Raw genomic sequence first — 16,896 nt, 5'->3', positions numbered from 1 at the left:
TAAAAATCTTAATCTCTAATACATAGTCTAATGGTTTAGCTAATTTAATTAGCATTTCCTCTGTACTTTTGAGACCACAGAATAAGGAAGTTGATTTAAAATAATGCTGCAGGCAGTGTATATAATTTTGTAATATATTTTTTCTGCTCTTGTGTAGGATCTCACAGGATCAGCGACAGCGAGATCTCCGATTATGACTGTGAGGATGGCGTGGGAGTCATTTCAGGTGATCACACCACAAACACACTGCAGATTTGCGTCACGTTTTCCTACACATCCCGATTTGATTTCAGCTATCTGCGTTCACAGTGGCGTCTATGCTATAGACTGTAGCACTGTGCTATAGAAAGGATGCTTTCACACCTATTAGTCTGTTTGCTGAGAATGAATCAAAGGGTAAATTGATTCCTTTGGTTCGTTTGATACTTGGTTTGATTCATTCACTGGACAGACATACAGCAATGGAAAAACGTGAACAAACCTTCATCTTAAAAATTCACCTGATCACAGAGAACTTGGAGAGCATGGACCTAAGCAGATGATTATATAATTACATAGATAACTAGTTTTTGTTATTTTTGTTATTTTTGTGTGTTTTTTTGTGTTCATTTTGTCTTTTTTGTTTGTTGGTCCAGCTTTCCAGAGCACATTACATTTCTGCAGCTCTTCAGCTCTGTTCGAATCGAGTTCACTTGGACTCTAGACTTGGACTTAGACACCCTAAAGGTGCTTTCATATATGTTCCAATTAAACCTTTCAATAAAAGGGCACATATAAAAAAATCACACTCATGTGACCAAAAACCCCTGATCAAAGACTGTCTGAGTGAGATATTTTGCAGTGATTTGACGCAATGATTTGTGTTGCGGTTTGAGGAAAATTCAAAATGAGCCAAAGGACAGAGCTGCAGAAATATTATTTGTGTGGCTGCCTGGGAAAACAGTTCACATGGTGAAATATTCTGCTATATATACTGTAGTTGCTGGGTTTGTAGTGTAGGATGTACTGTAGTGTGTGCATGTAATTATTGTTTCATTGAGGAAGTCCGAAGTTAAGAAATGACCAGGAATCAGTTTTCTACCTCATGAGGTTCATTTGGGTTCAGATAAGCAGAGCTGTGAAGTGATGCATGATGGGGCAGTTGATGTGTTTTACGGCTCTGAATCTGCTGCTTTTGTTGCTTTGGGCTCAAAAAAGATGTTGCTGCTGTGTGGTGTCAGGCAAAGACACACACCCACCCACACCCACACACACACACACACACACACCCACACACACACACACACGTCTTTTAAATTCTCATCCATCCCTTAGTAGCTTCTCAGGAACAGCTTTCTGCATGTTCTTTGTCTTTGTTTTCTTACTTTCTCTCTCTTGTGCTTATTCTCACTCTTTTCCTCTTCCTCGTTTATAAATGCTGATTCGCAGCTTCCCCCCGACTGCATGAGTCGATTACTGTTCAGAAGAACAGCTTTGTCTCTCATTGAATTGCTGGGCTTGTTTTCATCTCTGCTGAATTCAGCCAGAAATGCAGTGTGATGCAGAGGTGTGTGTGTGTGTGTGTGTGTGTGTGAGAGAGAGAGAGAGAGAGAGAGAGAGAGAGAGAACTATTGTGATACGGTGATTTCTAGCACGGAAATAATGATTTTCCTGAAGCATTGATTAAAAATCCGCCCAATGAAACTGCACCAGTATTAAAAGGAAGAAAATAATATTGAAACGTGTGCATTGGTCAGATATTGATTTAATGTGCGCAGAGTTTGCATGTTCTCCCTGTGCTTCGGGGGTTTCCTCCAGATACTCCGGTTTCCTCCCCCAGTCCAAAGACATGCATTGTAGGCTGGTTGATATTTCCGAATTGTCTGTGGTGTGTGAGTGTGTGTGTGATTGTGCGCTCCAGTGTATCCACCAGCCTCTGCCCGAGCCTCCTGGGATAGGCTTCAGTCTCCCCATGCCCCTATGTAGGATAAGTGGTATGGAAAATGGATGGATGGATGGATGGATAGTTCATCCTGTTCAGACAAGCTGAAAAGACAAATAGAAAACCACTGAAACAGGAAAAAGTCTTTCTTTTCAAACGTCTTTTTAAATCCACTGTTATACCTCTGCCTGTTTAGCATGTGTCACACTCCACTGGATAGCAGTCAACTTCATTCATGGCAGCCGTTAGCCTTTACTGTAGGTGTAGCCGATGACTGGATAATGAACTCTTTCCACTTGAGTGCACACACACACACACACACACACACACACACACCGTCATTATTATGGTTTGAGTTGGGAAAGCCGTTGTGAGGTAAAAGGCCATTTGACTGATTACACCTTGTATATATACACTGAAGTCAGATCTATCAAAGGACTAACAAAAAGAAAAAAAGACACAAAACAAAATACAAAGACAGAAAAGAAGAGTTGGATGTGAGTCTAGTAGCTGAGATCACACATTAAACGGTCATTTGTGGGAATCAGCTTAATTCAGTTGATTATACTTGCCATCTATTATGAATACTAGGGATGTGCTGATACCAAGTAATTTTTTGGTACTTGTTGAAACTGACAACAATACCTATACTGAAATAAATAACATACTTAGTTTTAATCAATCAGAGACATCACAGTACATTTTATTTAATTATTTTATGTTTATATTTTTCCAGTTTACTGCATATAGTGGTCATGTAAGGCAAATTAATGTATTAATGTAAAGGCAATGTAAGGCCATGTTAGTCTACTAGGCTCGTTCTTTATAAAGTTAGCTAGTTGATTTTAAACAAAGTGCATTAGCCAGCTACATTAGTTGCCTTGGATTGAGGTGTGTGTTAGTGGAAAAGTACAGCTGTAAGTAAAGTATGATTTTGTTTTCACATTTTGTTTGGCGTTGTCAGTCACTGATAGTGGCTGATTGTCAGAAACAACATACTGGCTAAGAGCTGTTATTTTCACTCTCCTAGTGTTGTCTATAGATATATTTTTCTTGCTTAGCCAGCATTTGCTGTAGCATGAATGAGCTCTTTGTGCTGAGTTTTATGTTTACTGCTGATGTTTTATGAAGTTACTTATACTGGAGGAACATTCTCTCAAGAGAATGTACTCTTGAAATGTTCACAGAGCACATATTGCAGGCTGCTTGACTTTCAAAATTAATCACAAAATACACGAAATGTCTTCTGTTCATTAGTACGACAACATACACTAGGCTTAGGTCACATTGTACCACATTGTATCCACATTGTATCCCTAATGTACACCATATATATATATATATATATATATATATATATATATATATATATATATGTATATGTACCATACATCTGTTAAATGGTAAATATTACAGTTTTAGTCAGGTAAAAGTAAGTTGATCACTGACACGACACTTTATCCCATATTCTCCCTGCAGACTACAGACAAAATGGGCGGGACCTCCAAAGCTCCACCCTCTCTGTGCCCGAGCAGGTCCTCTCATCCAATCACTGCTCACGGTCAGTGGACATTAACCGAGCACGTTCACGATCACCCAGCGTTCCACCTCCTCAGAGGTATGCTAACTTCTTTTTTCATCCCTATCTATTCACCTCAAAACGCTAACATTTGCTAACTATGGTGTGGATGCTGTTTAAGTCAAACAATTCCCTTAGCCTTCATTCATTGTTGCTGCAGCATCTTCGGGTTTAAATATCCCACTCCTACATCCTGCATTGCCACATTGTCTTCAAAATGATCTTCTTATCCTTTGCTACGCTTTAAAGCATCCAAACATTTGTGTGCTTGTACTGATATTTTTCTCTGTGCCAAAGCTGTGTTAACCTGCAAGAAAATAAGAAACTAAACCTTTCCTTGTTTCTGGGGTGGTACCTTCAAGGGTACATCTGTACACCTTTACATGTTTTGGTCACACGGATATGTAATTACTAGGCTTAAAGTAGTAGCTACTGTAATTTAACTCAGTTCATAGTTGTAAAAATAAAACCTACAAGTAACCGTAAGTGAACGTTCTGTTTTTTTGTTAAGCTGTTATAAGACTGTCAATAAACCTATAGTTTATGGTTATAATATAAATAAATAAAACTTAAAAAATAACATTAGGAATTTTTTTGTTTCCCTCAAAAAATAATGAAACGAGAACCATATTGTACAGTATAATAACTTCACTGGAACATTCACAGCTTGCTGAAAGCTCATTTTCTGACATTGTTTAGATTAAAAAAAACTCTGTAACGCAAACTGCCTCTCTTGATGTGTTCTACTCATCCATATGGAAATTCTATGATAGTAGCATAGAATAGGTTTACAGTAGCAATTGAAAAATCGCAGCGGCATCCGCGGCACCTGTAAGGCTACTGGATGAGTAACTACTGTAGCTAGCTAGTTAGGTGCATTAGTACAGACTAAGAGAAATAAGTGAGTATTCAAATCACAGTGTGGAACTGAACAGCAGTGAGTGTTTGACTAATATTTAGGCTATGAGATGTGGTGTTCAGTTTTTGCATCACATGTTAAAAGATATTATTCGAGTCTGGCTAGTGTCTTCTGTTTTGTAATTAAATGCAGAAGAGTTAGCTGCACTGTATTTTCTGTAGTTTCGGTTTCAAACTAATTACTATGTCTAGTCAAATTGTTCGTACTAACAGCTGGACTGCATCTCGGCTGATGTGCGTAGAGCAGCAGGATTGGGTTTCAGAAGCGTCTGCTAGTTTGCTAGTTTGCTAGTTTGCTGATTTCACCACTCCTGCTATTGTGTGTATTTTTCTTTAGTGTACCTTTAAAATATACACATTGAAATGAAGACCTGAAGGACCACTGTTGTTCTTTTAATTAGTTTTAGAGTAAGGCTTTTGCGATACAATGCACTATATATTCCTTGTTGCTAGGGTGGTACCATTAAGGGTACCCTTTTTTTTTGCACATTTAGTTTGTATTTTTAACCTAGAAAGGTACTCGTTGTGCTTGTAAAGCTCTTCAGTGGAATTACAGTCCAATTATATCCATTTTTTTTAAAGGTACGCTAAATCCACAGGTGAAATATACATATTAAAGATCCAAAAGATGTTCCCTTCAGAGTCCCACCCCATCACTTTAGCACTATTTCCTCACCTGGGAACAAGGAAGGTACTGAGGAGAGGATAAACATTTGTAAATGTAATTACTTCACATTATTATTTATTTATATATTTTTGTTGATTAGGTTTTCTGTGCACTCTGAATAAAGGTACTAATATTTTTTTCATTATTTTTTTCCACCCTGTGTGTTTTTTGTACATTTAGTTAGAAGACCTAGAAATGTGTGTTGAAAATTCATAATTGGATTCTTGGGGGTACATTTACATTATTTGTCTCTGGGAGCAAAATGTGCTCATATGTTTTTTTGCATTATTGTGTCTGTTTGAAATTTGTTTTTATCACTGAATTATAACTGCACTTTCGAAAGAACAACTCGATTGTAATGTTCAGTGATTAATTCTGTAGTAGAAATGGATTTGCATCTTTGCAATATATGTATATATATATATATATGAATGTATTATAACTCAGCTATAATGCATTATATTGCATTGGCTCTGCAGTAAGGGAGTGATGTGAATCCTTCTGTCTCTTAATGTTGTCATTTGGGGCATTTGACAGCCGGTCAGCCATTTCTCTTCGACTGGACCACTCTGGCCCGTTTTCCACATCTCTACCTCCAATTTCCATCTCTCCTCATCCTTTCCTCCTCTCCTCTCTGTTCTCTCAATCTTACCGCAGTCATTTTCTCACCCTACCTCGAACAAGACACAGTCAGCCTGTTCATCATCAGCAGATGGAACTCAGGTAGATCTTTCCACACCCGTGTCTGTCTTTACCTACCTGTCCTCCTCCTAGCTGGTAGAACATCAGGGTTCCTCAAGCCTGGAGTTGCATGAGATGCAATAAAATCAGATTTGAAATATGAAATTTCAAAGAAATCCAGAGAAAAATTATGATTGTGTTTCAGAAGGTGATGGAAATCAGAACTTTGGTGCAGGCTTGGTCCGTGTATGCTGCGTTCAATCGTTTTTCATTGAGGAAGTAAAAATGGAAAACCAAGGAAATATTTTATTTTATCTTATATTTCTTGGCATTTTCATTCATTTTTTATAAAATTATTTTTGAATAATAAAATCTTAACTAGCGTTTCACCACAGAAAGTATTAGAAATCAAATATTCATGAATCCAAATGTGAAAAAATGTCCACTGAGGTATATTTGAGTGTGGACAGAGTTGATCTGGTCAGCTATTCTACATCTTTCAGATGTGTACTCTGGATCCTTTTCAGTTTTCATAAAAAATATGAGGATTTTTTTTAGCCATTATGTTGTCCTCCATTACCGTCACCCATCTCTTTTGCATATTAGGGTGTAACAATACAGAAAAATTAAAAATTCACAATACGGCGGTGTCGAAAAATGATGTCTATTCGATACAGCGAAATTAATCATTGCCTGATTATGCGCTTTAGGTTTCCATTTTTAATTGCTTAAAACATTCAACATTACAAAAGTACCGTAACTGAAACTTAATGATGACAAAGTGTTTGTGTGACCCATTTAAACTCTTACCGGTGTATAATGAAACAAAAGCTCTGCATTTGACCATAAAAAAAATTAAACATTACTAATTAAGCATTAGCTCTGTGACCAAGCTTTCGCTGGTTTGCCAGGTTGCGAGGTCTCAGAAAATTTACACCCAAGTACAGTAAAAAACTGTACAAACTGTAAAACTAGCTCAAAACGTTTGAAAACGCAACCTTTTTTCACAACTAGACCAATTTGGCATAAAAACCTGGCAACCTGGCAACCCTAGTGTGACCTTCAAGGGGGCGTGTCTGAATTCACGCAGCTCTCTGGAGCTCAAATGCGCTTTTGAATCCTGCATTCTCCACTAAATCAGAGCAGCGATCGGGAAGTTCATAGCTGCAGATGATCATATCTGCAGCTATGAGCTTCCCAATTGCTGCTGTGATTTCTTTCACCTGGATTGAATCAGACAGGAAACGATGACTTTATGCAGCAGAGAGCGAGAGTGTGTGTCTTTGTCGGTGTGATGGTGGCGCAGATGCAATCGTATTAGCGTCGGCTAGTATAACAGTATGCTAGGATGCTAGTGTATTAGCTTGTGAAAAATGGCATGCTCAGGAGAAGCATCTATCTGTCTATCTATCTATCTATCTATCTATATTTATATTTAAATCCCTATAGCCTCTCCTGATAGGACATAAAGAAGAAGCTACTTTTTGACTTGTTTAGTATAAATGTTTATTGATTTATACAACAGTTAGTTCCACTAATTTGATTGGTCGAGCAGCATTCCAAGAGTTTCCTATAACCGCACAGGGACGTTTCGCTGTGTGTATCACTCCACTCGTCTGTGATCACCACGTAAAATTCTACTTCCTAGTTCTAAACAGTTACTACAGTAGTTTTAGCGACATTATTAGTGGACATGGCAAAAGATAATTTTCAGGAATATAACTTTTTATTTAAAATATGAAAGCTTATAAGATGAAAAGGAAGAAGGGAAGCCAATTTCACCAGAAGCACCTTTAACTGGAATGTACAAATCAGAGTGAGCTAGCTAGCCAGCTAGCCGACATGCCATGAAGTGAACGTGGTTTCTTCGGGATCTGTTTCCACTAGCGGAGCAAAAATAAACAGAACATTTGGCCATATTGTGTCACTCGATATCAATTTCTTTGTTTTTAGAAGTGTTGTATGAAAGCAATATTGCACTCACAATCGTGCGATTATCAGCACGGCTGACGAAACGAAAATGATTGCAAAATACACGGACCAATCTCGTAATTATATGAATTATTTTTAATCAAAGTGTATCAAGACCCTTTGAGGAACCCCAAGTCTAGTGCTGGCTACTTGATGACAGACAATCCAACCCAAGAATGTAGCTGAGTGAGCAATTTGCTCACGAGTCCAACAGTGACATCCCTTTAGTTCTCACAACCTTTTGCTCACTAACACAAGCTTTGGGGATGCCTAGCTTTCCGAAATGTTAATAATACCTGAGAATTTCTTTAGTGAGTTGTAGTAAATTTACCAAAAAATGGCAATGTATCCCCAGATTTTTGAAGTACAGCACATATGTGTATCAAAAAAAATCTGTCACGGCATCTTATCAACCAATTTCAAATGGTAAACAGTGAGTGAAAAAAAATCACATCAGCATATAGAAAGATGAAATGTTACACAATAATGTCTGCGTGTGTGTATTTGATGTAGCCTATTGGTGAGCTACTGTATAACCTAGATCTCATTTACAATACATTCAACATACATTCATTATGTCTCCATAAGGTCATTAGAGATTTCAGTGGGAATCTCTGCTTTGCCATATCCAACATGGTTTCATCTGTGATGGGAAAATATTCAAGTGGAAAATACAGTACTTCACCAACTTCTCAAGCTTGTGCTGCTTGAGTAATCAGCATGCTGTAGAGTCTACATGACAGTGTATAGATCCACATGTTTAGTCAGCTACAGTGTGCGTCTTTGTGGTTGTATATGTGGAAAGTTGTCCAGCAGAGAAATCGTTCCCTTGGTTTATATGATATAGTAATATAGTAGTATGGTAAACACACTATAGCAGATACATAGGAATTAGACCATGATAATACTGCAACACAACACAAATGGGGCTCTAGATGAGTCCAGGCAGGAAGTGGGACAAACCAGGAAATATCCGTCACACACTGAAGAACTACAGGTTGTCCCAAAAGTCTCCATACACAGGGGACTGTGTTTGCCAGCACCATATCAGTTGTGCCTTCGTCACTGGATGTTCGTGGACATTCACTTCTCGGTTGGTCCGCAGCACTTCCAGTCTTTTTGAATTTGTTAGTAAGTTTGGCAACAGTGTTATGTGCGATTTTCTTGCCATGTTTCCAGTTAAAGTCCACCGCAACCTTGTGACAGCTTCCCAGTCCAGCCATGAGAATGATTTCCATATGGTCTTCTTTTGTCAAAGGTATTCTTAAAGGCTATGTGAAAAAAAAAAATACCATAAACTAAGTATGAAACAGTTTGGTTAAAAGTCTTAATTTCCCCAATATATGGAGACTTTTGGGACACCATGTAGAATAAGGATAAGGATACAAGGTAGCTAGCTAACCTGGGATCTTGGAGGTGTGGGAAAATAGCTTACAACTGAAATAGTAGCACATGCAAGAATTCAGGCGAATGCTAGTGCAATGCACAATTAATGTTTTACTAACTTGTAATTCAAAAAACTAGCTGACTAGTCATTTTTTCCATAGTTAACGCCAAACGTTTAACTATCAGGACATCGTTATGTTTCATTTGTGCAGTAAAGAATGCATCCATCTGAATTTCAGTTAACAATCACATACAGGCTACCAATTACATTTCCAGCTTCAGTGCTTTTTATGCTACATTGTTAATGATAATCATAAATAAATCAATGCAATAAATCTGTGTATCATATGACATTATTTAAGGAAGTACTAATTCTTAAAATGCACTCGTATGGACGAAATGGGGGCTCAGCTGGAATCGTTGATTCATTTAGCTCCTTATAGCCTAATGATGAATGGAGGACGCGATTTCCACAGCAGAGTCTGCGAGGTTTTAACGGAATGTTCATGCTAGCCAAACTAGCTAAGTGGGATCTCGTGTGGTCTTGCGCACACCTTTCCACTTCATGCAAAGTGATATCAAGGTCTAGTGTCCAGTATAGTGTTGTGCAGTTGACTGGAGAATTTCAGTTGACTTCATGTAGTCTGAAATATAGTACTGCTTTTTTTTTTTTTTTACCATCTGCCTGACTCTCCTTATCGTCTGCTTTGCTCAACTAGTTGACATCCTCACAGCAGTGACTAGTAAATTTAACAGTTGACTAGTCAAGTAGTCTATGCAACCCCTAAGCGAACACTGATTGGTTGGCAGGTAGCTATGTTTGGTCGCTTACCCAGAAACGTTGTGCCGAGATGTTGTGACTCTTCTTCTACATGTTATAGTTATTTACCGAAAACTACAATCATGATACTGTGGTGTATATGAATATAATACGGTGTGAGGCTTTATACAAGCTGGAGTTTTCATTATAATGGCCAATTCAATCCTGCATGATTAGCAATAGCAGCTCAGTTTAAAACATAGTAAAAAGATAGCTATTATTACATGATTGCTAGAATTACACACTTCCTGATACTGCTTAATACAGATGAGTGAAAAGGTTTCAGAAATGCTTTCATTGAGAACTGAGTTATAGTTGATTGTGCAGGGTTTCTTTTTTCCCTGCACTTTTCAAAATAAAGCCTTTCTTGCTTTCACTTTTCCATAAATTTCGATTTTGGATCATGCGACACGACCCCCTAGTGTAGTGGAGTGAAGCGGATGCCTTGATATGTTCGCAGATACGCCATCTCAGAGGTATAAATCAGAACGGATAATGAATAGAGGTGCAAATATTTACCATGTGAAATGGTTTTGTATTGGTTTTGCACTTTTGGACTGAGTTGTACATCCTGAACTTCAGCAGCCAAATGGGTCTGCAGTGAGACGCAGTAATATAAAAAAAAAGAAAACATGTGCTGGCCATTTTGTCCTCGTTTCTCAATGTTGCCAAGCATTTTAGTGTAGCAGTGAGCCGAACAGGAAGGTCCTGTGACAGGTTTTCCTTTTATTTTACTTCGCTCGCTCTCTATCTCTGCTCTTGTCGCCATCTGGCTGTCAGTCAGAATTGTCGAGCGGTGCGTTTTCCTCAAAGCGGAACCTGATGTGTCATCAAAAACACACGGCCATGGCTGAATTAAACTGTCGAAAAAAGTGCACGTCTTCCCTGAGCAGTGGTTCCACTCCTGAACGACTCGACAAGACTGGAGTGAATATTACAGCTCTCGTGCTGTACTCGTGTCAGGGTGCAGGTGTGGGCAAAATAAATGAAGATGTGCCTCTAGATGGAGAGGGAGGGAAGCCCGGAATGGGTGTGACAAGGGAGAAATGAAGATGGAGGGGATATTATATCAGTAAGAGTAGCGTTACACAATTCACGAAAAAAAATATCAAATTGTGATTTTTTGCTAGCATTTCGTTTTTTTTTCTTGTGTTCCTACTAGCTAAACATTTACCATGTTATGATTTGTGGTACCGTCCGAGATGCTGAGGAGTTTGTGATGTTACCAAAAGAAGTTTGCACTGTTTTTTTTTTAGCACGTATTGCTGCTGTTGAAGGGTGTCTGTCTTCCTGAAGCCAAAATATTTCCAGATGTTTGATGTGCAATTTTGATTGGCTGTAAGGTCTTCTTCACTTGTTTCATTAGATTCGCGTTCGCTTGTCGGACCAGGCTCACTACTGCTAACCTCCACCATCTTTGCTGCTAACAAGCGCTTTCTTTCTTCACATGACGGCAGCAACTCGTCCTCTCATAGGTCAGCTAGGCTACGTATCACATTTGTGGAGTCTTTACATTGCCATTCTACTTTTGTGTTTTGTTATTTAAGTAGTTGCACACTTATCGGGTGAATTGCACCTTGAATCGCACCTAATGTAGTGTATGAACAGCGCTTTTAGAAATTGCGATTTCGATTCAACAATCAATTAATCGTTAAGCCTTAATAAGAGAGTGAGAGGAGAAGTAAAACCGGAGATGCAATGAAAGACCAATGTGATTTTTACATGCCTTTGAATCAAGCAATCTGTATTTGTATCAGTTTTGTGCTGAAAATATTCTTTTTTTTTTTCGTATTCAGATTTAAACCAGAACTGGGTGCGGTCTGTACTGGAAGTGTATGTGCCTCTATGCCCTTGAAACACTGAAAAACACTGAAAAAAACATGGCTGATGGAAAAAGAAGTCATTTTCCATTCACAAATTATAAAAATAAATGAACACAACTTTATTCACCTCCTGACCAGATGCCCCATGAAGCTTTCTGGAAAGCCAGGTTGCCAGGTTCTGTGCATGATGTCCACACATGCAGATATCTACCACAAATCAGAAATGTGTACAGCTGTTTACTTTTTTCCCCCAAAAATACTGAGGAAAAGAAGAAAAATACATGTACCCGGTTCTATATGAACATTTTTGGAATATATATGCATTCTTTGGGTTGCAGTTGGGGTGCTGAAGCCTGGCAACCCTCCCTATGAGCTTCCACATGCTGTCCTTTAAAACTCAACACTAATGCTGTTAGTGATGATGTACGAGTCAGTAGAAAGGACATCCTAAAGGTTTCTAGGGAGGAAATTCCTTAAATGGCAGTTACAGTATGTAGCTGATACATATTATACTACAGAGGCAATATAAATTGTCCTTGATCTGACACTGATGGATTTATTTATTAATTAATAAGAAATAATGTTAATTACTGGTACTTGGGAAGTGAGCTTTGACCTTTTAGCAATTAGTAATTGTAATCATGACCTCAAATTATACAAAGACTTTAGGATGATTTTCTCATGAATGATGATGCGTCAGTGCATAGACTGTATATCTTTTGGGTTTTTTTTAGCTTATAGATACGCTGGACAACTTTTCACTCACTGAAAATTTCTGTTCCATGTCTTGTGTGTTTAATGTTTAACCGTTTTAACTCTTCACTGTGGTCAAAGGATTTTAGAAGTGTGAAATGTTGGATATTTAAATTCCTGTGCACAACATATCACATGTGATTTTTCTTTTAAGAAGTCTCCTTTTTTATTGTTGTATTTAGTTTTTGCCCAGTTGTTTTTACATTTCCTTCCTTTCTGTAGTGCTGAATAGGGTTGTATAAACTTGCACCTGCTGTATATGCACGGAGTTGCTAGCTTATTAGGAGCATTTTTTCCTAATAAACTGCTAACAGACTGTATATTGTTTTATATACAGTACAGTGAGGTTTTTTCCCATTTATACCACAGCGCTGTTGAATTCTCGATTCTGATTGGTCAGAAGGTGTGGATTTGTTTTACAGCAGCAGCTCTGACAGTATTACTGACTGTCTGTCAAATCACAATTTATATTAATGTGCTAGTTCTAAAGCCTTGTTATTTATACAGTAACAGCTCATGCAGAGGGACATATATGGAGGACTCTGGAGCAAACTGCTGTGGTATAAGAGGAATAAAACACTTCATTGTGAGACATATCAGGGCAACTCAGACCATATGTGTATCATCTTATTGGGACTGATCCAATTATGTTGTCTTAAATTAAGCTATAATGAGAAAATACTGTGCCAACTTGTTTTTTTTGTTTTTTTTTTTGTAATGGTGAACAATGACCTGTTTAAGAGATTTAGATTTTAACAAGCACGTGACAACCATAGAAAGTACATCTTTTTTTTTTTTTTGCTTCCACCTTATAAAGGGAAGTGACCGCACCACTAATTCTTTAACCTTCTCCACCAATCAACCTGTTTCTCCTCCTTCATGACACTGTTTTTAGGAATTACGGCATGCCGGACAGGCGCGAAATGGAACGGCCCATGTACACGCGCTCACGTTCCACTGAGCGCCCCCCTGATGCCCACCACATGAGATCGTCCATGCCCACGCTGTCATCCGGACACTCTGCGCCGCCCTCGCCCGCCTTAACGAGGTGACCAGACTAGAGCGGCCCCCCTGCCTGACTAGCAGCCCTGGTTAACCAATCACCGCTCACCATCCTCCCCATGCTCCTCCCACAATCCCACAATGGCCAACCCTCCTACCTCGTCTACTAATCAGCCAATCAGCTGCTTTCTTTTTTCTGCTCTTCTTTTACAGCTATGCTTTTCTGATTTTGCAGAAGTGCCAAACCACAAGTGCTGTAGTTGTGGTTTGTAGTGTAGTTTAATTTCTAGTTTGCTTTTTGTTGGTTAAACACCACTTATATTCAGACTGCATATAATGGTGTTTGAGTCTCCATTGATTACTGCTCCATTACCGACAGATATTTGAGTCATTCTTTAGTTTATTTTTTTCTCTTTTTGTTCGTATGCACTGGCTTATATAATTTATTCACTCTTTTCTTGCAGCAATCAGGCAATCGGAGATGCAAAGCATCTAACATGTCTTGTCATCTGTAGTTTATTCACAGGCATTTCCCTGATTTGAGCAATGACATGATGAGATGCAGCCATCTACAGCACTTTGATTTTTTTTTTTTGCATGCTTTCCCCCACTTTTACCCCTTTACCCTTTAAACTCCCTTCTTATTCTTGTAACTACATATACTCCATATAAAATATACAATCAGCCATTCATGTGGTTTCAGAAAATGCTGATCTCCTAGGATTTTCACGCATAACAATCTCTGTTTACACGAAATGGTGCGGAAAACAAAAAACCTCCAGTGAGCGGCAGTTCTGTGGGTGGAAACACCTTGCTTGTGAGAGAGGTCAGAGGAGAATGGCCAGACTGGTCTGAACTGACAGGAAGGTTCTGCTAATTCAAGAAACTACTCTTTGCAAACGTGATGAGCAGAAAAGTATCTCAGAATGCATGTGTGTTGGTTGAGTTCTACAACAGCAGAAGACCACATCAGCTTCCATTTCCGTCAGCCAAGAACTGGAATCTGAGGCTATAGTAGGCACAGGCTCACTGAAATTATACAATTATAGATTGAAAAAAAAAAAGACCAGGCGATGTTTTTTTTTCCAGTCATGGTTATAAAGAGTGGTTATTTCAGCTACCAGAACCTTCCTGTCGCTGGAAGTTTTTTGGGTTTTTTGCACCATTCTTTGTAAACTCTAGAGACTGTTGTACTGTTGTTCAACTCATAATTTTACTTTTTTCAACAAAAATATTGCTTGAAGTCCTCTCACTGAATCAAAACCAGGTATGATATGTTTATACAGTTCAGTGCCATAGTCTCTCTCATGAAAGCCATAAGATGCTGTGCTAAATAAGGAGAATCAGGTTCACAGATACATTTATATAATATATGCAGTTGGGGATACAAGTCTGAGATCACATCCAAGAACTGCTTGTAACTGATCACAAAAGCTAGAAAAAAAATTAGATTTTTTTTATATTTCTTAAATTTGGTTATAAAAGTCTTAACTGAAAGCAGTACTGACAATGGGTCTCAGTTATCAGTTTTTTTTAGTAAAGCGTATGTGTGTAAATGTTTCATAGGCCAAACTGAAAAAGAAATTCCTGCCAGATTTACAAAAGCTTCGGTATCACTGATTCCTTCACATTTACATGCATATGTTGATAAATCACTGATAAATTACCAAGCACTTGCACAGCACAGCTGATTTACATTTAGTGGTGCTCAGAAAACTCCATGAAAGGCAAAGCTCACAGAGCTGAAAACTATAAAATGAATACTAAACGGTCAAAGAACGCCTCCTAAGCATGGCATGTGCTAAATCTTCAAGTAACTCACAATTTTTGCAATAGTTTTACATGTAACATTTTAGTTACATACAAAGATTTCTTAAATGTCTAGAAATGGCCTTGGGTTGACTTACCAACAGACGTATCAATAAAATTTTTGATAAATGAGATTAAAAAAAAGTTTTGGTAGTGAAGTTCCACTACTGTGTAAATTTTTTTAGTTTTAGTACAGCTCATAAACCTTAGCCATAATAAATGACATGCTGTCAATATCAAGATAGTGTAAATTTGCACTGTTTTTGCTGCACGTAGAGGAAGAGGAAAGCAAGAGTTTGCTTTTCAAATCCACAAATGTCTGGCATTTATCCCCACTATTTTGCTGACTTGGTTTGAAAGACATGCCAACACACAGCAAATAATTTCTGATTCATATTGCCTGCTCCTGTAAAGCCTCTCCACTGCCAAAAGGCTTCGCATGGCCTTGATTGTACACAAGATCTATATATGAATCAGCATATATATGAACGATTGCCTACAGAAACATATTTCTGTACTCACATATGCTTAATTTGATGCATCTGTTTGTGTTTATGTATAATGGCTTCCTTTGGTTAACATAATATATAAGCATAAGGAGAGTTTTTTCATTTTTAAAGCTCTGCTCATGAATTGCAGAAGTCATAAAACTGCAAAATTATCTACCACTGGGCCTCATTTATCAAATTGCATACAATCAAAATTATTCATAAATTGTTTGCAGGAGCATTTACACGAACAATGTGGCATTTATGAAAATCCAGTATAGAAAAATATTTGTATTCGATGAAAGCTCCTGAGATTTTACTCCTGAGGAGGAACCCTTTCACTATTTAGTCACCATCTTGTTGTTTTCAGCTCACTGTGAGCCTCACCTTTTATGGAGATTGTGGGTGGGGCTAAATGTAAATCAGCTATGCCGTGATCATGCTTAGAAATTTACTGTTGATTTGGTGTTTATCGACATACACACATGGGTAAGTAGGATAATCAGCATCACAACCTTTGATAAATGAAGCCCATTTAGTTTTTTTAAACGTAAAACTTGTAATTTAGTGATTTTTAGTGTTTACAATTCCTGACTGGTGCTTGCACCCAAAACTTGCACACACAAATATTGACAAATAAAACATATCCAGCTGTAATTAGGTGTCTGTGTGTGTGTGACAGGGCACACCCCCGCAGTGGATCAGTCCAAACTAGTCCTACCAGCACACCAATGAACAGCAGGAGAGGACGGCAGCTACCACAACTGCCCTCTAAGGGGACGCTAGACAGAAGTAAGTCTGTTTTTCTAATTCTGCCTATAGGTTATGGGATATGCCTATAAGGGGGATGGCGGAAATTACTTGTGTGTGTTGGAAGTTGTTTTGAGATACTGAGATATTCTGGTGAGATGATACTGTGGAGAAAGCTGAATTTGAACTTTATTGTATATTTACTCGTCAATCAGGGTTGTCTTTTCGTGGATATGGGAATTCTTTTCAATTTGAAGTGTGTTTCACATAACTCACAGTATCACAACATTGAAATATGTCATATTTCTACAGTGAACGATCCAATTAC

The 16,896-nt window shown here is 38.2% G+C and overlaps 1 protein-coding gene across 23 annotated transcripts in view; it reads left to right on the top strand.

The window, feature by feature from the left end:
* The window catches only part of rims2a (regulating synaptic membrane exocytosis 2a), a 194,220-nt gene that overhangs the window by 109,859 nt on the left and 67,465 nt on the right, over positions 1-16,896 (top strand). For 21 of the 23 annotated variants that reach the window (XM_053227795.1, XM_053227790.1, XM_053227786.1 and 18 more), the window contains 5 exons: positions 158-226; positions 3,401-3,539; positions 5,743-5,808; positions 13,415-13,567; positions 16,501-16,610. In XM_053227795.1, the coding sequence (XP_053083770.1) occupies positions 158-226; positions 3,401-3,539; positions 5,743-5,808; positions 13,415-13,567; positions 16,501-16,610 (537 nt within the window). The remainder of the gene's footprint in view (positions 1-157; positions 227-3,400; positions 3,540-5,742; positions 5,809-13,414; positions 13,568-16,500; positions 16,611-16,896) is intronic. The other 2 variants (XM_053227788.1, XM_053227798.1) reach the window with 2 other exon arrangements.

The sequence above is a fragment of the Pangasianodon hypophthalmus genome, chromosome 22 (assembly GCF_027358585.1).
Source record: "Pangasianodon hypophthalmus isolate fPanHyp1 chromosome 22, fPanHyp1.pri, whole genome shotgun sequence".
Classification (NCBI taxonomy): Eukaryota; Metazoa; Chordata; class Actinopteri; order Siluriformes; family Pangasiidae; genus Pangasianodon; species Pangasianodon hypophthalmus.
Note: the sequence above shows the minus strand (reverse complement) of the source record. Positions and strands in the feature narration are given on the sequence as shown.